The 19,377-nt window shown below is 43.7% G+C and overlaps 1 protein-coding gene across 7 annotated transcripts in view; it reads left to right on the top strand.

Annotated features, from left to right (window-relative positions):
* The window catches only part of lama2 (laminin, alpha 2), a 124,354-nt gene that overhangs the window by 65,866 nt on the left and 39,111 nt on the right, over positions 1–19,377 (top strand). For 4 of the 7 annotated variants that reach the window (XM_053480600.1, XM_053480581.1, XM_053480590.1 and 1 more), the window contains exons 14-26: positions 4,151–4,356; positions 4,473–4,584; positions 4,920–5,033; positions 6,336–6,463; positions 7,614–7,700; positions 11,030–11,241; positions 11,997–12,103; positions 12,598–12,831; positions 15,192–15,369; positions 16,028–16,164; positions 17,481–17,717; positions 17,864–18,007; positions 19,190–19,366. In XM_053480600.1, coding sequence (XP_053336575.1) covers positions 4,151–4,356; positions 4,473–4,584; positions 4,920–5,033; positions 6,336–6,463; positions 7,614–7,700; positions 11,030–11,241; positions 11,997–12,103; positions 12,598–12,831; positions 15,192–15,369; positions 16,028–16,164; positions 17,481–17,717; positions 17,864–18,007; positions 19,190–19,366 — 2,073 coding nt within the window. The remainder of the gene's footprint in view (positions 1–4,150; positions 4,357–4,472; positions 4,585–4,919; positions 5,034–6,335; positions 6,464–7,613; positions 7,701–11,029; positions 11,242–11,996; positions 12,104–12,597; positions 12,832–15,191; positions 15,370–16,027; positions 16,165–17,480; positions 17,718–17,863; positions 18,008–19,189; positions 19,367–19,377) is intronic. The other 3 variants (XM_053480630.1, XM_053480620.1, XM_053480610.1) reach the window with 1 other exon arrangement.

The raw sequence follows: 19,377 nt of genomic DNA, 5'->3' as shown, positions 1-19,377 counted from the left end.
TTCGTCTTAAACAAGCGAACAACGAGAGGAGGATGAGAAGAAGAACAGCAGCAAGTAGGAGGCGTTAGAGGGACTTTCAGTGCTGGGGAAAAGTGACGGAATGACATACGCATTCCTATCTTTATTTCTATCACTGATTTGTGCGGTTTAGCGTCGGTCGAGCTGGATAAACGCTGGTCACTAGGGGGCCGTTCATGCAGCTGAGGTAATCATTCACACAAATGATACACTTCATTGCTAACTATTAGTGTGGGAGGCACTAAAACAAGTTTTCTTTTGAGTAAAGTGGCTGAAACATCATCACTTCCTGTACCGGTTGCTTTGGACTTGTCTCCGCTGACTGTCCTTCTAATCTCAAAGCGTCTGAAACTGTACGCCGTTTGCTGATTTTACACATCCTTATATAGGACATTAGGGTCTATGTGTACAAAGCTCCTCCCCCTGCCCTTCTGAAGTCTGTAAGCTCCTCCCCCTGCCCTTCTGGAGTTTGTAAGCTCCTCCCCTGCCCTTCTGAAGTCTGTAAGCTCCTCTCCTGCCCTTCTGAAGTCTGTAAGCTCCTCCCCCGCCCATCTGAAGTCTGTAAGCTCCTCCTCCTGCCTTCTGAAGTCTGTAAGCTCCTCCTCCTGCCTTTGTGAAGTCTGTAAGCTCCTCCTTCTGCCCTTCTGAAGTCTGTAAGCTCCTCCTGTCCTTCTGAAGTCTGTAAGCTCCTCCTCCTGCCTTTGTGAAGTCTGTAAGCTCCTCCTCCTGCCCTTCTGAAGTCTGTAAGCTCCTCCCCCTGCCCTTCTGAAGTCTGTAAGCACTGTAGAAAACCCCTGCCTTTCTAAAGTGTACAAGCACTTGCTCCTGCCCTTGTGAAGCTCCTCCTCCTGTCCTCATAAAATCCATAGACTCCTCCTTTTACCCTTTTAAATTCAACAAGCTCCTCCTCCTCCTGCCCTAGAGGAATAATTACCACCTTCTGACCAATCGGAGCGCTTTTATACAGGATTAATCACCACCTCCTGACCAATTGGAGCGCTGTTATGGAGGATTAATCACCATCTTCTGACTAATCGGAGCGCTGTTATAAAGGATTAATCACCACCTTCTGACCAATCGAAGCGCTGTTATAGAGGATTAATCACCACCTCCTGACCAATCAGAGCGCTGTTATAGAGGATTAATCACCACCTCCTGACCAATCGGAGCGCTGTTATAAAGGATTGATCACCACCTCCTGACCAATCGGATGCTGTTATAGAGGATTAATCACCACTTCCTGACCAATCGGAGCGCTGTTATGGAGGATTAATCACCACCTTCTGACTAATCGGAGCGCTGTTATAAAGGATTAATCACCACCTCCTGACCAATCGGTTGCTGTTATAGAGGATTAATCACCACCTCCTGACCAATCGAAGCGCTGTTATAGAGGATTAATCACCACCTCCTGACCAATCGGATGCTGTTATAGAGGATTAATCACCACCTCCTGACCAATCGGAGCGCTGTTATAGAGGATTAATCACCACCTTCTGACCAATCGGATGCTGTTATAGAGGATTAATCACCACTTCCTGACCAATCGGAGCGCTGTTATAGAGGATTAATCACCACCTCCTGACCAATCGGAGCGCTGTTATAAAGGATTAATCACCACCTCCTGACCAATCGGATGCTGTTATAGAGGATTAATCACCACCTCCTGACCAATCGGAGCGCTGTTATGGAGGATTAATCACCACCTTCTGACTAATCGGAGCGCTGTTATAAAGGACTAATCACCACCTCCTGACCAATCGGTTGCTGTTATAGAGGATTAATCACCACCTCCTGACCAATCGAAGCGCTGTTATAGAGGATTAATCACCACCTCCTGACCAATCAGATGCTGTTATAGAGGATTAATCACCACCTCCTGACCAATCGGATGCTGTTATAGAGGACTAATCACCACCTTCTGACCAATCGGAGCACTGTTATAGAGGATTAATCACCACCTCCTGACCAATCGGATGCTGTTATAGAGGATTAATCACCACCTCCTGACCAATCGGATGCTGTTATAGAGGATTAATCACACCTTCTGACCAATCGGATGCTGTTATAGAGGATTAATCACCACCTCCTGACCAATCGGATGCTGTTATAGAGGATTAATCACCACCTCCTGACCAATCGGAGCGCTGTTATAGAGGATTAATCACCACCTTCTGACCAATCGGATGCTGTTATAGAGGATTAATCACCACCTTCTGACCAATCGGAGCGCTGTTATGGAGGATTAATCACCACCTTCTGACTAATCGGAGCGCTGTTATAGAGGATTAATCACCACCTCCTGACCAATCGGATGCTGTTATAGAGGATTAATCACCACCTCCTGACCAATCGGATGCTGTTATAGAGGATTAATCACCACCTCCTGACCAATCGGAGCGCTGTTATAGAGGATTAATCACCACCTCCTGACCAATCGGAGCGCTGTTATAGAGGATTAATCACCACCTTCTGACCAATCGGAGCGCTGTTATAGAGGATTAATCACCACCTTCTGACCAATCGGAGCACTGTTATAGAGGATTAATCACCACCTCCTGACCAATCGGATGCTGTTATAGAGGATTAATCACCACCTCCTGACCAATCGGATGCTGTTATAGAGGACTAATCACCACCTTCTGACCAATCGGAGCACTGTTATAGAGGATTAATCACCACCTCCTGACCAATCGGATGCTGTTATAGAGGACTAATCACCACCTTCTGACCAATCGGAGCACTGTTATAGAGGATTAATCACCACCTCCTGACCAATCGGATGCTGTTATAGAGGATTAATCACCACCTCCTGACCAATCGGAGCGCTGTTATAGAGGATTAATCACCACCTCCTGACCAATCGGAGCGCTGGTATAGAGGATTAATCACCACCTTCTGACCAATCGGAGCGCTGTTATAGAGGATTAATCACCACCTTCTGACCAATCGGAGCGCTGTTATAGAGGATTAATCACCACCTCTTGACCAATCGGAGCGCTGTTATAGAGGATTAATCACCACCTCTTGACCAATCGGAGCGCTGTTATAGAGGATTAATCACCACCTTCTAAAATAAAGGAAATAAAGGAAAGTTGTCTTAGAGCTGTTGATTCTTCTGTCTCAGTTTGTCAGTCTGTCACACTGAGACAAGGGATAAAGGCATTTCTTATTTCCTTCATCTGAGTTTATGTTAGAACTGTGTGTGTGTGTGTGTGTGTGTGTGTGTGTGTGTGCGTGTGCATGTTGATATCCTGATCAGTAGCTTGAGCACACCACTTTCTCTGACAGCGTGAGGAGAATCATCCTGCAGGATTATGGGCTGTGATTCCTGTTTCGTTTATTTGCCACCCCACTGACTGCTGGGAAATGAGGCTTTGTGGACACACACACACACACACACACACACACACACACACACACACACAGGAGGATCTCAGAAAGAGGATTTATGGGAACTGTACTTTGTGTTTGCCCTGAGTTAATGAAGAGTGCACATGCAAAACAGGGTTTAAGCATCAATAATAAACACACACACACACAGATTAATGTTTTTTATGAAAAAGCCCAAAAAGCGAAAAGATGACAAACAAACCATTGGGTTTGTGCAACAGTGTGTGTGTGTGTGTGTGTGTGTGTGTGTGTGTGTGTGTGTGGATTATTGATTTTTTCTGAGAATCTATAAGGAAGTTCAGTTTATTATATTCAGAAATTCTAAAATAAAAAGTGTGATTTTTATTGTTTTACAATTGTGGGCGTGGCCTACATAGTGGGGGGGGGGTGCGAGAGAAAGAGGAAGAGAGATGCAGGTAGGGACATATGGAGACTTCAGGCAAAAAAAGAGACTGGTAGAGACAAAGAGACTAAAAAAGAGAGAGACTGTAGAGACAGAGGTAGATTCATACAGACAGGGAAGCTTAGAGAAAGAGAGACGTAGATGAAAAGTGAGAGACAGAGAGACACTCAGAGAGAGAGACAGAGAGACACTCAGAGAGAGAGACAGAGAGACAGACAGAGAGAAAGACTCAGATGGAAAGAGACAGGTAGAGACAGAGACTAAAACTGAACGGGACTCAGACAGACAGGCCGGCAGTAGGTGACGGTCTCTCTCTTTCTCTCTGTGTGCTTTCAGGGCAGCGGTCTGCGTTTGACGGACAGACACTCAGAGGTGGTTCCTGCTCCACGATTAGCTGGAGCGGTGAGGAGGCGGGTCTCCCTGAGACCAGAGAGTTTCCGTCACCTCGGTTCTGATGCGGCGGTCAGTAAGAGTGACTTCATCAGTGTGCTGCTGAGACTGAGACACATCCGAGTGAGAGCAGCACACTGTCTCCAACACAGGTCAACACACACACACACACACACACACACACACACACACACTAAAGCAAAAACAATTATTCAATATTCAAATAGTTTATAGTTGTGTGTGTGTGTGTGTGTGTGTGTGTGTGTAGTCTGTCCTCAGTCAGTATGGAAGTCGCCTCTGCAGACTCTCGCTCCGGAGTTCAGGCCCGATCTGTCGAGGTCTGTGTGTGTCCTCATGGCTACACCGGCACTTCCTGCGAGGTAAACACAACTGTTCAATCACACACACACAAACACAAACACACACACACGTTATCTAAAAGAAACGACTGGTCAGAATACAGTAATACATCTATAACAAGCCCAAACCTTACAACACGCAAATGTCACTTATTACATTAAAGATCAAGATTTAACATTTTAACTGTTTCGACAAACTCTCTAACCATCAATGACGTCAACACTATAAACACACGACGCGCCATGTGTGTGTTTGTGTTAGTCCTATTTGAAGAACATTTTCCCACCCCTCTCTCTCTCTCTCTGTCTGTCTGTCTCTCCCACGTTTCGTGTGTATGTGTGTGTGTTTGGTACAGACGTGTGCGGAAGGCTACAGGAGAGTTAATGGAACCCTACACCATGGTGTGTGTGAGCGCTGTCAGTGCCATGGGCACACGTCACACTGTGATGACATCACTGGACGCTGCCTGGTAAAGTATAACAGTTACAGAAAACGAAGCAACACCCTCTGGCCAGTCAGAATCCAAAATTCAGTCGCGACTGAGGACGAGTCCAAAATATTACATGAACAATAGACCTCATAAAGGAGCCACAGCTCAGATCACAGGCCGCGAGTTTTCTAGGAGTCCGGTGTTTGCGTGTTCATCCCTTGAGAACAGAGGAGAGACAGTAGGAACATCAGAACTGAGTTTATTTTTAAAATTAGCACCTTCAGAGTTCCAGCGTGAAGACACCACACCACCCACATTCCTCTAACCGAGCTGGAATTGGCATTACCTCCATCTAACGACTCAAAGTTAGTTACATAACATCATGACTGCAAGAAAAAGTTTCAGTCTTTAGCTTGAGAACCTGTTTAGGAGAAGGACAGGAAGAAACCGTGATGGGATGGGATCATGTGGTAACTTTACGTCCTGATCTCCATTAGCTCATCTACGAAATTCTCCCTCAGTTCCTAAGGGTTTCTAGAACTCAGAGTACTTCATATCTTATGAAAGGTTCCTCAATAGGGTAGATCTTACAGTACATGGGTTCTGTTTTGAGTAGAAACTTCTGCTTAAAGATGTTTGAGTAACAATGATCTGTGGATATTGTCAAGCATTTAGGTCATGGTTATCCTGAAGGTAAGAGACAGAAAAAGAGAGAGAGAGAGAGAGAGAGAGAAAGAAACTTAGACAGAGAGAAAGTGAGACAGGTCGAGACAAAGAAAGAGACTCAGATGGAAAGAGAGAGAAAGAGATTTAGACAGAGAGAAGCAGGTAGAGACAAGTTTGAAGTTTATGAAGATGTTTCACTTCTCATCTGATCAAGATAAGAACCGGTCATGATTATGGAGACTTTCAGATGTGCAGTGAAACATCTTCAAGAACTTCAAGCAAGTCGAGTTACCACTAACCTACAATGAAAGAGTCCTTATAAGTTACAGAGTTCTCCGAAATGTTCCCTGATGGTCATTTTGATTATTAAGTATAATTTCAATACATTGTTTTAGGTTATGGATTTTCCTTCAAGAAGCCACTTTGGGTTCTAGCATGTATACAGTAGGTGGTGCTAGATTGAAAGGTTCCTAAATGTTCTTCAGTACAGTATGTGCCTCTGGGGGAGCTTTACACTAATTAGGGAGTTTCCCTTTAAAAGGAGGCAGAACCTGTTTAGAAAGCTATAGAATGACCATGATGTTCTTCAAATTGTCCAAAGAGAACACGAGTGTGAGATTAGACACAATGTGTTTTTAATGCATGTGTGTGTGTGTGTGTGTGTGTGTTTAACAGGGATGTAAACACCATACCACAGGCCCAAACTGTAATATGTGTGCCCCTGGTTACTATGGCGATGCTACCAGAGGAACCTCATATGACTGCCAGCCCTGCGCCTGCCCTCTCCAGGATCCCTCCAACAAGTGTGTGATGTCACTTCCTTTCTAAATATTTCATGTGAACCATGTGAGATAACATCCTTAAGACCTCTTTAGAACTTAACAGAGCTGAAGAAAGTCCTTCACTTTTTTTTTTTATTAAGGAATTGTGGGTCCTTCAGTTTTTATTTTGAAGAATCTCTAGGTTCTTTTCTTTTTAACCAACTTAAGGTTCCAACTCTAACTTTTTTTTTAAAAGAAACTCTAGGTTCTTAATTTTTCTCTCTCTCAGTTGAGTAAATATTCTTTGCAGGTATCTAGAGGGTAAACCACATCAATAATTTACTTAATTGTTAAAAGAACCATTAAGGGACCTTTTAGACAAGTTCTTCTCACACAAGCCACATGTTTACAGCTAGAACTACATTTATAGCTTTAAAACTCTTAAAGTTTCTTTAAGAAACAGAAAAAATAATTCTCTTGATAAACCTGTATAATGCAAAAGAGTCATAATAAGAATAAGAAAAGGGCACTTAGTTGTCAGTGGATCTTTTCAGAAACTTTTTAATAATTCCAGAATAAACTCTTTACGATGTATTGTCACTTATAAAAACAAAACTCCAGGTGGTTCTGTTATTTTTGGTGTTTAATTTGTGCGTTACTGCATAAGAAACATGAAGGCTTCTTCAATTCTTCTCCACTAAGTAAAATTCCCGATTGTTCCTGTAAACGAAATCTTCCTGATAGATCCAGATCCGCCCTAGCTGAGGCGCTAAGCTAACAATTACTCCACTCTTGCATGCTAATGGCTAATCCCTTCTGTTTAGCCTTGGAGGGCAACAGAACCCAGCAGCTGAACATTCCACTGGCCCGAGCACAGAGGCTAAAGAAAGAGAAGCCCCCCCCCCATTCCCCCCCTCCCCTTCACCACCACCACCACCAGCAGCAGCAGCAACATTCCCAATAAACTGCCCCAGCCAGGAATGCGACGGTGTCGGAAATAGCCGGTGTGCGGCCGAAACCTGACCTGACCTTCCCTTCCTGGCCAGCTATCTTTGGGGTCTCTGTGGTTCTCAGCAGCAGTTTGTCTCAGACATGTCGAGGTGCTCGTGTGGTGTGTAATGATGGCATTTCTCACACGATTCTTTTTGCTTTTCCTTGTTTTGGTGACGGCGTTTGCACAAAAACGACGCAGCTTCAGTCCAACCTGCCACCAGGGCGAGGACGGTCAGCTGGTCTGTGATCAGTGCCGAGTGGGTTACACCGGTCCTCGCTGTGAGAGGTGAGCCACTTTTTATTTTTGAAAAAAAAAACTATAAAAAATTTGATTTTAAAAGCTGATAGGCTGCTTGTTGTTGTAACATGAATACGCTTGTTTACAAATCTTTTAAACAGGTAGCTTATAACTCGTGACTTGACACCCCCCCCCCCCCCACCTTTAAATGATTCACTTTCTTAATCTCAAATTTAGACTTACACACCATGAGAGGTCTGCATGTGTGTAGAGTGTGTGTACCTAGGTGTGTTTTCTAGTCTGTATGTGTGAAAACATTCTGATGTTCATGAAACTGTGAACTCTTTAAACAGGTGAATGAACATGGCATGTGCAATTTTCAGAATAAAAGTTCTGTAGACAGACTCTCTAAATGAACCGTTGTCGATTTGGTACATCTTCATGACATGATTGTGTTTGTAAGATTTGCTGCTGTTAAGACACAATACAATTGCGTTATAATTTATCTTTAAATTTCTTGATTTTTATTCAAACATTTTTTTCTCCCATAAAATTGTTCTGCTGTGGGAAAATGCCAGCTAAAACACAAGAGCTGCAGTTTTGGAAATGGTAGCTACAGTTACAATATCTTGTTACAATGGCGCCTCTTAGTGGGTGGGATATATTAGGCTGCAAGTGAACATTCTTTTGGGGTATCATGATGGTTAGAGTTGGGGTTTAAAGCATCAAGAGCATAAGAGGTGGAGTTTGGGGCATCAGTATGACAGAAAATGGTGGCATTAGAATGGTAGGAACACCAGTTTGGGGCATTATCACTGAAGGAGAAGAGGTTTGCGGCATTAGAATGGTAGGAGGACCAGTTTGTGGTATCTGGTTGGTACCAGGTGGTTTTGGGGGCATTGGCATGATAGGGTGTGGGGTTTTGGCCAACAGCATGGTAGGAGGTGGGGTTTGGGGCATCAAGATTATTCAGAAAGTGAATATTTTGTCTCAGAAGTTGATGTCTTGGAAGCGGAAAACATGGGCAAGTGTAAAGAGTGAACTAGATGACTGCATCAGAGCCACTCCGAAACTGCAGCTCTTGTGGGAGGTTCCTGGTCTTCAGCAGTCAGGACCTAACAAAAGTGCTCCAATGAAGAAGAAAAACTGTAAGCCTTAGTGGCCTGGGGTCACATGTGATGTGCATGTGTGGCGCAAAGACTGGCCCATGTAGTCTGATCCAATTAAAGAGCCACTGTAGCTCAAACTGCTGAAATGGTTGATGCTGGTTCTGATAGAAAGGAGTGAGAACACACAGTGCATCACCGTTTTAGTAGCGTGCGTTATATTAGTTATAATATTGGTCAAAAGTCATTCGCGTGTGGTTCTGTGTGGTTATTTCTTTAAAAAACATTCCAAGTAGAACCCTTGTTAAAAGCGTAACACCCTTATGATGGCTTTGTTCATCATTTGAGGTTCCTTTACTTTTAACACTTTACTTTAAAACAGTGAAATGCTCCTTTACATGTTACTCTATAAAAACTGGAGAGGGTTGAAGATGGGATTAAAGAAAGATATAAGAGAGAGAGAAAGGAAAGTAAGGAATGGAATATGATATAAAGAAAGTAGGAAATAAAAGGGAAAAGAAAGGAAGGAATGATAAGATAAATACAGGACAAAATATGACAAAAGTGATTGATAAAAAACAAATAGAAAGGGAATAGCCAAAGAAAGAAAGAAAGAAAGAAAGAAAGAAAGAAATTCACTTACTGGGGACTGATGGGTTATGTTTTTGTTTATTATTTTGTTTAGACTTAACAAAAGCACAACAAATCTTCTTAGCAAATCCTTGTTACCTTCAAACCCTACAAGAACCTTTTAAGGAACTAATTTGGTGCTGAGACAAAAATAAAAGTTGACTTCACACTCTTTAGATGAGACACTGGACTGCTGACGACTCCTGAGCTTTCATTGTCTCTCGTGGGAGGAGTGTGTATCTGTGTGTGTGTGTGTGTGTGTGTGTGTGTGTGTGTGTGTGTGTGTTTCGTGCCAGGTTTAATTTCACACGAAACCACTAAACGCGAGCAAAAATAGAACCTGGCTCGCAAAAAGGGTTCTGTGACCTTTGACCCCAGCGCTACAGACAGATGGAAGGAAGCGTCCTCTGTGATGTGCTGAAGAGGCGCCGAGCTCCGAACTTAACCTGTGATTAATATACTACAGATGGACAGAGAGGAGGAGAGTGAGGGAGAGTGACAGAAAGAGAGAGAGACAGAGACAGAAAGAGAGACAGAGCGAAAGTGATACAGAAAGTATCAAACAAAATGGAGTGAGAGACAAAAATAAATCTCATTATTATAGGAGGTGGAATTCCGAACATCACAAAGAATTAAGGTGGAGTTTGGGGCATCAGAAAGATAGGAAGTGGAGTTTGAGGCATCAGGATAATAAGTGGCAGGGTTTAGGGCATCAGGATGGTACTAGGTGGTCTTGGGGGCATGTGGATGGTAGGAGGCATAGTTTGGGCATAAGGATGGTAGCAGGTAATGGTTGGGGTATCAGGGTGGTAAGAGGTGGAATTTGGGGCATCAGGATGGTAAGAGGTAATGGGTGGGGTATTAGGATGGTAGGGGTGGAGTTTGGGGCATCAGGATGGTAGAAGGCATGGGTTGGGTCATTGGGATGGTAGGGGTGGAGTTTGGGGCATCAGGACTGTGGAAGGCATGGGTTGGGTCATTGGGATGGTAGGGTGGAGTTTGGGGCATCAGGACTGTGGAAGGTTTGAGGCAGTGAGGCATATGTGCATGTGTTTGTGTATGAGAGAGAGAGAGAGAGAGAGAGAGAGATACATACATCTGTGCTTTAAAGGAGTTGTGTGTAATGTTTAGGGCCCTCTACTGCTGGACAGAGGAACTGCAGTCTTAATAAAAACATAAGAAATGTAAATCGGGATGGTAACACGTGTGGTTTGGGATGGTAGAAGGAATAGTTTGAGCATAAAGATAGTAGGAGGTCGTGTTTGGGGTATCAGGATGATAGGAGGTGTAGTTTGGGGTATAAGAATTGTAGAAGGTGGAGTTTCAGGTTTCAGAATGGTATGAGGTGGAATTTGGGGCATCTGGATGGTAGAAGGCATGGGTTGGGGCATTAGATGGTAAGAGGTGGAGTTTGGGGCATCAGGATGGTGGAAGGTAAAGTTTGAGGCATGAGGATGGTAACACGTGTGGTTTGGGATGGTAGGAGGGATAGTTTGGTGCATTGGGATAGTAGAGGTTGGGATTTGGGGCATCAGGACGGTAGGAGACAAGCTCTGTAACTCTGTTACTCCTGCACCCTCAGTAGACCCAGTTATAGGTGAGAACCTGAACCCCGCCCTCATGATCTGTTCTCTTTCCCAGATGTGATAACGGTTACTTCGGATCTCCCGGAGTCGTGGGAGGTTCCTGTCGTCCATGTGACTGCAGTGGGAATTTGGACCTCTCTGCGACCCATAGCTGTGACCCGGTAACGGGGGCGTGTCTCCGTTGCCGTGACGGTTACGCTGGACCAAGCTGCGAAGTGTGTGCAGACGGTTACTATGGAGACGCCGTAGTAGCCAAGAACTGCCAGTGTGAGTGTGAAGTTTCATAACGACATGTTCTGTCCTTTTAAGTTTACAGATGGTGTGTGTGTGTGTGTGTGTGTGTGTATGTTATGACCACTGTGGACACCCAGATGGCGAGTGTCTGAACATGATGACCAACAGACACCCACACTTTATGTAACACATTTCGAGCGCACACACACACACACACACACACACACACACACACACACACACAGTATTATAGACTTTTCCCATATTGTACTGATTCTGAACTAAACTAAAATAATGCAAAAAGAAAGAAAGAGTGTCAACTCCTCTCCGACAAACTCCCAAACATTTGTAGCCTCAGTCTGAACCTCTGTGTGTGTGTGTGTGTGTGTGTGTGTGTGTGTGTGTGTGTTATGCTGTACCCTACAGATTTTATTGTGTAATTAAGCAGGACAGATTCATGATTATCTGCACTGATTAGCATTAGCATACATTAGCATTAGCATACACTTAAGCTTCCGAATGCATTATTCAAGTTATATTTCAGCAATAAATGTTAGCTGTGTGTGTGTGTGCGTGTGTGTGTGTGTGTGTGTGTGTGTAAACATCAACAGTGTGTTTTATTGCTTTATATATCAATTATCCTTTATACAAGCTCATTAAAACTGTCTGAGGCCCCGTAATGATGATGGGCGAGAGACATTACGCCTGAGAGAGAGAGAGAGGAGGTATCTCATGAATGTTGGGTTCTATCTCTCTCTCTCTCTCTCTCTCTCTCTCTGTCTCTGCAGTGTGTCAGTGTAACATTAACGGATCTGTCTCTGAGGTGTGTAACAAGGAGACCGGACAGTGTCAGTGTCACCAGCGTGTCCTGGGCCGAGCGTGTGACCAGTGTACTGTGAGTATCAGTTACACACACACACACACACACACACATGCACTGTGACTGTTACACTAGTTAATATAGTAACAGTTACTCTTGCACTGCCAGCCAGTATAGAGATACATATAGTATACATTAATATATCCTGTTACGCTATTAGTTATTATAGTAATAAATATTCTTATGTGTTAGATGTTATAGCAGGTAAATCAGTACAAGTTACTATAATTAAAATTATACTTATAATTATATACATGGGCAGTAAGGATTCCTCTTCCAGTACTAGTATGCACTAGTCCACTAAACTTAAATAATGTACTAAACTATAATAATTACTCGTACAATAAATGATTTACAGTTAGTGTTACAGTACTAATTAATATAGGAGGAGTTCTATATGCCTAGTAATAAATACTGTAAATACTTATTATACTAATTAGTTCCTTGCTTTATACGAGTTACACGATGTGTCTGTTTGTACGTGTGTGTGTGTGTGTGTGTGTGTGTAGCCGGGCCACTGGTTGGACTCTGGCACATGCAGGGTGTGTATGTGTAGTGGGCGGGGCTCCATGTCACCGCGCTGTGACGGTGAGGGCAGGTGTGTGTGTAGGCCGGGCTTCGTGGGCCGCAGGTGTGACGTAGTGAGGAGAGAAACACAGCGTCCGATTCAGAGAATCCCTCTGAACCAGAACTGGGAGAACAGGAGGGGCTGCCCTCGGGGGGCTTACCCTGCCCCAACGGTGGTAAAAACACCATGCATGTCTGTGTGTGTGTGTGTGTGTGTGTGTGTGTGTGTGTAAAGCTATAATATCTCACCAGCATGGGCGTGCAGAACGGTATAAATATGTGCATGTGTTTGTGTAATGGAGAGAGAGAGAGAGAGAGAGAGAGAGAGAGAGAGATGATCCATACATCTGTGTTTTAAAGGAGTGGTGTGTAATGTTTAGGGCCCTCTACTGCCGGACAGAGGAACTGCAGTCTTAATAAAAACATGAGAACATGTGAGTTAATGTAATGGGATATGATTTAAAATAAAACCCATCATCCATAGATATCAGGCATAGATGTAACAATAAAACACAAAAATATGGATGTAAAGAAAATGTTAGAAAGAAAGAAAGAAAGAAAGAAAGAAAGACGCATTCTTTAGACGTATTTGTTTTGTATTAGAGAGTGAGGTATCTGGGTGTGTGCTGTGTGAGTTACACATCCTCCAGGTTCTTGTCTCCCTCTTTCTCTGTGAGCGAGTGATTATACCGGTGTGTTGTTCAGAGGAAGCGTAAACTGACGCTCCCACACGCTGTGTGCTGAAGATTCAACATTTATTCACTTTTAATTTGTCAGTTTGTCTTTAAATCCAAGTTTTAATAAAACTTTACAAACTCCCTGTCACTGAGCAGGTGTGTGTGTGTGTGTGTGTGTGCGTGTGTGTGTGTGTGTGTGTGTGTATTTGGCAAAGGCAGATAGCACACATATGGCGTCTCCGGGGCGACGCTAACGGGCCGAGCGTTCTGATTGGCTGCGGCCCCAATGGTGCACCTGCTCATGGCAGACGGGAGACTGTTCATCAGAGAGAGAGAGAGGGAGAGAAAGAGAGAGAGAAGATACAATAAAACAAAGAAGAAGAAATGAAGATGGGAGAATAGACAAGGAAAATAAAGATGAAAAGGATACACAGGAAAAACAGAAAGATAAAAGGAATAGAAAGAGAGATTATGATAATGAGGGAGAGAGGATAAAATTATAATTTGTATACAAACGCTAAATTTACAAGAAAGAGAAACAGAGAAGGAGATGAGCGAGTGGGAACCCAATATACAGAGATAATTGGAGAAAAATGAGCAGAAGAAAATTGTGAAGGATAACCAGAAATGGAAATAAACTGGTAAATTAAGCAGAATAAAAAAGATGAAAGTTAGATATACAGTATGTGATCATCATATGTGTGGGAGGTGATCATGTGACTCATGAGATGTGATCATGTGACCCGCTGTATGTGATTATTTTATTTGTGTGTCTAATGGGTGGCAATCATGTGACCTGCGTGAGATGTGATCATGTAAGCAGCTGTAGGATGGGGGCATGTCAGATGTGATCATGTGATTTGTGCGAGATGTGATCATGTGTCCTGTGTTGGGTGGTGATCATGTGACCTGTGTGAGATGTGATGATATGACCTGTGTTAGATGTGATCATGTGATTTTTGTAAGATGTGATCATGTGACCTGCGTGAGATGTGATCATGTGATTTGTGAGAGATGTGATCATGTGTCCTGTGTGGGATGTGATCATGTGACCTGTGTGAGATGTGATCATGTGATCTGTGTGAGATGTGATGATGTGATTTGTGTGAGATGTGATCATATGGCCTGTGTGAGATGTGATCATATGACCTGTGTGAGATGTGATTATGTGATTTGTGTAAGATGTGATCATGTGTCCTGTGTTGTGTGGTGATCATGTGACCTGTGTGAGATGTGATGATATGACCTGCGTGAGATGTGATCATGTGATTTGTGTGAGATGTGATTATGTGATTTGTGTAAGATGTGATCATGTGTCCTGTGTTGTGTGGTGATCATGTGACCTGTCTGAGATGTGATCATGTGACCTGCGTGAGATGTGATCATGTGATTTGTGTAAGATGTGATCATGTGACCTGCGTGAGATGTGATCATGTGATTTGTGTAAGATGTGATCATGTGACCTGTGTGAGATATGATCATGTGACCCATGTGACCATGTGACGTGTGTGAGATATGATCATGTGACCTGTGTGAGGTGTGATCATGTGACCTGTGTGACCATGTGACGTGTGGTGACGTGTGGGCGTGGTCATGTAACATCAGAAGCATGCTGTTTTGGTTTGCTGTAGTCCTTTATATTAACCCAGCTCCATGTTTATATTCGTACATGCTGTGACTTCCACAAATATTTGCCCCCTTAACATTTTGCAAACTGTGTAAAGCAACAGTAAGGGGAACAAGGGGAACGTTTTCTACCAGCATGACTCACAGCAGGCCTGGATTTCTCAGGTCTCATCTAACCTCAATGCTTAGATCACATTTAATATATATATGTGTGTGTGTGTGTGTGTTTACAGCCTGGGACGCACTTGCAGACAGGTAGTGGGTGTGTCCCGTGCCACTGTAACTCGTTCGGCTCTAAGTCGTTTGACTGCAGTGAGAGCGGGCAGTGTCGGTGTCAGCCCGGAGTCACGGGACAGAAATGTGACCGCTGTGCTCCAGGACACTTCAACTTCCAGGAGGGAGGGTGCACACGTAAGACCTTACACCTTCCAGGAACTTCTCCACAGCTGGCTGAAAGTGGCCGTGATTCCAATGCTCATGTTTCCATATATGGAATCAACCACAACATGACGCATTTCCATATATGGACTCAAAGACACGCCCACAGTTTGATAAACTAGTTTAATGAAAGACTGTAATTGTCAGATATGTCCTTAAAGCTACACACACCTGTTCATATACGCACTTAAAGGCACTCTTACATTACTGTGTTCAGGATCAAAGGCGAATCGTTTTCCATATATGGGCTTAAAAGTATGACATCGTTCAATATGTGACATCAGTATGTCCCACACATTTCTCTTGTTAATCCTAACAGCATGTTTAAAGTGGAAAATATAGACAGATCCAGGTAGCTACAGGTGTCAGGACAATGTGGCTCAGAGTTTCATCAGTTTAATTATGTGTGTATATTGTTACACACACACACACACACACACACACACACACTGAGCTGAGGAGAATGATGGATGAAGGAGGGATGTAGATAATGAGTCAAAGTGTGAAAGTGCAGCGTGTGACATTTGCACATACCTGAGTGTGTCATTAATCTCCCCCCTCTCTCTCTCTCTCTCACACACACACACACACACACACACACACACTCTCCTGTCTCTCTCTCCTGTCTCAGCGTGTGAGTGTTCTCATGTGGGGAATAACTGTGACCCGGGGACAGGTCGCTGTGTCTGTCCACCCAACACAGTGGGGGATCGGTGTGAGAAGTGCGCTCCTAATCACTGGGGTCACGACATCGCCACTGGCTGCAAGGTACCACTTCCTGTCCCATCATGTCTCTTCCTGTCACTTCCTGTCATCTTCTATCTCTTCATGTTTCTCAAGGTGCGTTTCAAACAGCCTGAAGTAGCACTGCGAAGTGCACTCACTACCCAGGGTGTTCAGCCATGTTAAGTGTGATTCCAAACCGCAGGGGGGGAGGGGGGTTCGAAGGGAACTGCGGTGTAGGGAACGAGTGAACAACAGGTGTTCACTTCACTGGGAAGGGGAATGAAAACTCTTAGTTTAAATTCATTGTGTCTCGCTGGAGCATAAAAAAAACGGAGCTTGAAAAAGGATTTATACATTTATTATTATTATTATTATTATTACTGAGGATGACATCATAATAAAAGGACACAAAAATTTACTCTTCAATTTAATCAAGAAATCCTTAGTGTTATATAGACTAGTAATCCGTAAAATTTAAATATTTATATATTTATATAATAATAATAATAATAATAATGAAAAATTTAACTTGAAGTACACGTCAGAGTGGAACGCAACCTCAGTCTATTCCTATCACTTTATCTCTCTTTCTGTCTCTTCTTGTCTCTTACTGTCACTGCTTGTCCATTCTTGTTACTTTCTCTCTTTCCTGGTTACTTTGTGTCTCTTCCTTTTACTTTGTCACTTTCTGTCTTTTCCTCCTATTCCTTTCTTTTTCTGTTACTTCCTGTCTCTCCCTCTTACTTCCTGTCTCTTTCTATCCTTCCCTGTCTCTCCATGTTACTTCCTTTCCTACACTGTCTCTTCTTATTACTTCCTGTCTCTTCCTCTCCATCCCTCCCTGTCTCTTCCTCTCACTTCCTGTCTCTTCCTCTCACTTCCTGTCTCGTCCTCTCACTTTCTTTTACTTTCTATCTCATCCTAACACTTACAGTCTTTTCCGTTCTCTTCCTGTCTCTCAGCGTCTTTCTTCAATTATCTCTGCGGTTTAAAACTCAGCACAGAGTAATGTTAAACTCCTAATCTCTCCCTCTCTCCCTCTCTCCCCCTTTCTCTCTTTCTCTCTCACACTTTGTCTCTCTCTCCTTCTCTCTCTCTCTGTCTCTCTCTCTCTCTCTCCCTTTCTCTCTCTCTCTCTGTCTCTCTCTCTCCCTCTCTCTCACTCTCTCTCTCTCTCTCTCTCTCTCCCTCTGTCTCTCTCTCTCTCTCTCTCTCTCTGTCTCTCTCTCTCCCTCTCCCTCTCTCTCTTCCTCTCTCTTTCTCTCTCTTCCTCTCCCTCTCTCTCTTCCTCTCTCTTTCTCTTCCTCCCTCTCCCTCTCTCTCTTCCTCTCTCTCTCTCTCTCTCCCTCTCTCTGTAGGCGTGTGGCTGTAACGTGAATGGCGCGGTCACCCAGCAGTGTAACGTGAACACGGGATGTTGTTTTTGTCGGGATCAGTTTAAGGGAGAGAAGTGTAACGAGTGTAAGCTGGGCTACAGGAACTTCCCGCACTGCCTTTCCTGTGACTGCTCGCTCTCTGGCTCCAACGCCGAAACGTGCGATGCTGAAGCGGGCATGTGCGCGTGTGCCGAGAGGACCGGACAGTGCTCCTGCAAGGTAAACACGTCATCTACTCTGATTCGTCTCCGTGTGCTGAACAGAGGGCGTGGTCCTCTTCAAGCCTGATTTCATAAGGGGGTTCGATTCCCAGCAATAAGATTTCATTTTCTCCATGGGATAATATCTGTATATGTGTGTTATAGATGAACGTGGAAGGTCTGAGGTGTGAGGTGTGTAAGGTGGGGACGTTTGGACTGAGTGTGGCGAATCCTCTCGGCTGCAGCCGCTGTTACTGCTTCGGCCTGAGCACGAGCTGTACCGAGGCCCAGGGACTGATCCGCATGAAGGTGACACACACACACACATAAACACAAACTTACACTAACAACGTGAAATAAGCCTACCATCTTTAATAACTAACTTTCGAACATGTTTATAGCACACAACACTTTCTACACAAATGGTTACATGTAGTCGGAAGGCACTTGAGTCCTGATTGGCCGGTGCTGCGCTGTTACTGCTTGTAATTTATCTGTTAGTTATTTTAACGGTCATTTGCTACTAAAAACGCAGGAAGAAAAATAGCATGACAACGAAAAAGGCAGAAGATAAAAAGCAGCAACAGCAAAATGCCATAGAAAGAGTAAGGGTGAGTGATAAAGAGAAAGGATACCGAGAGAGAGAGAGAGAGAGAGAGAGAGAAAGAGGTTTTACTGCTGTTTCGTTTTGATAAAGAACTCCTGTACGACCACCTTAAATCTCCCATCAGCCCCTGCTTCATCCACAGAGACACACATGTTTGACGATTAACCTTAACCACAACGACAGATTAAATACCATTTACAGCTTAAGAGTTAATCTGAGTAAGAGGGAGGAAGAGGAAAAGGGGTTGAAGGGATGAAAAGAGTGGGAGGACGAGTGCAATCCTTCACTTCATCCTGCGGGAGAAGAGCGAGAGATTTTCTCCGAGTCACTGAGTCGTAAGATTGCATGTGGACCTGAGAGTTTTCTTCGCTAATCGCTTCGCTACATAAATACGGAGCGCTTCAGAGAGAAATCTGGGTCAACAAAGGGGCGGGGCTTACATTGCATTCGTTCAGCCAATCGCAGAGATGTTCATATGACATCATCACTAACATTTTCTTTCACTTCTTGCGCGTCCTGCTTACAGATTAGCGTAATACCCTGGCAATTCAGTAGACTAGGGTTAGCATGTTGCTTTAGACCCGTATTAAAAAGCTTCTTTATACTAGCTGCTAGTTAACCAACGACAGTTAGCCTAACATTGGCTAGCTAGCACTTCTGTAGTTTGTTAATTCCACGAAACTGTAATTTGTGTGAAATTACGATAAGATGAAAGCTAACACAATATTAGTAGTTATTGTTTTCTTTTTGGCAGATTTTCTAAAATTGAAGTTCATACCTTAACTTAAAAGTAATTCTGTTGAAAAATTATGAGATAGGCGATTATATGAGTCATACCTACTTTCTATTCTAGATTTTTGAGTCACTCTGTGGTTCTGTTGCAGCTCACGCTGATGCCAGAGCAGACGGTGCTCCCCCTAGTGGACAAAGACAACAGCAAGGAGATTACATTTGGAATAACATTCCAGTATCCTGAAATCATCGCTAACGCTGAGGTGATTCGTCAGGAACTAGCCGAGCCGTACTACTGGAAGCTCCCGAAGCAGTTCAGAGGGTCCATGGTGAGAGTCTG

Source organism: Clarias gariepinus, chromosome 2 (assembly GCF_024256425.1).
Source record: "Clarias gariepinus isolate MV-2021 ecotype Netherlands chromosome 2, CGAR_prim_01v2, whole genome shotgun sequence".
NCBI lineage: Eukaryota > Metazoa > Chordata > Actinopteri > Siluriformes > Clariidae > Clarias > Clarias gariepinus.
The sequence above is the reverse complement of the archived record's forward strand: the minus strand, read 5'-3'. Positions and strand labels throughout refer to the sequence as shown.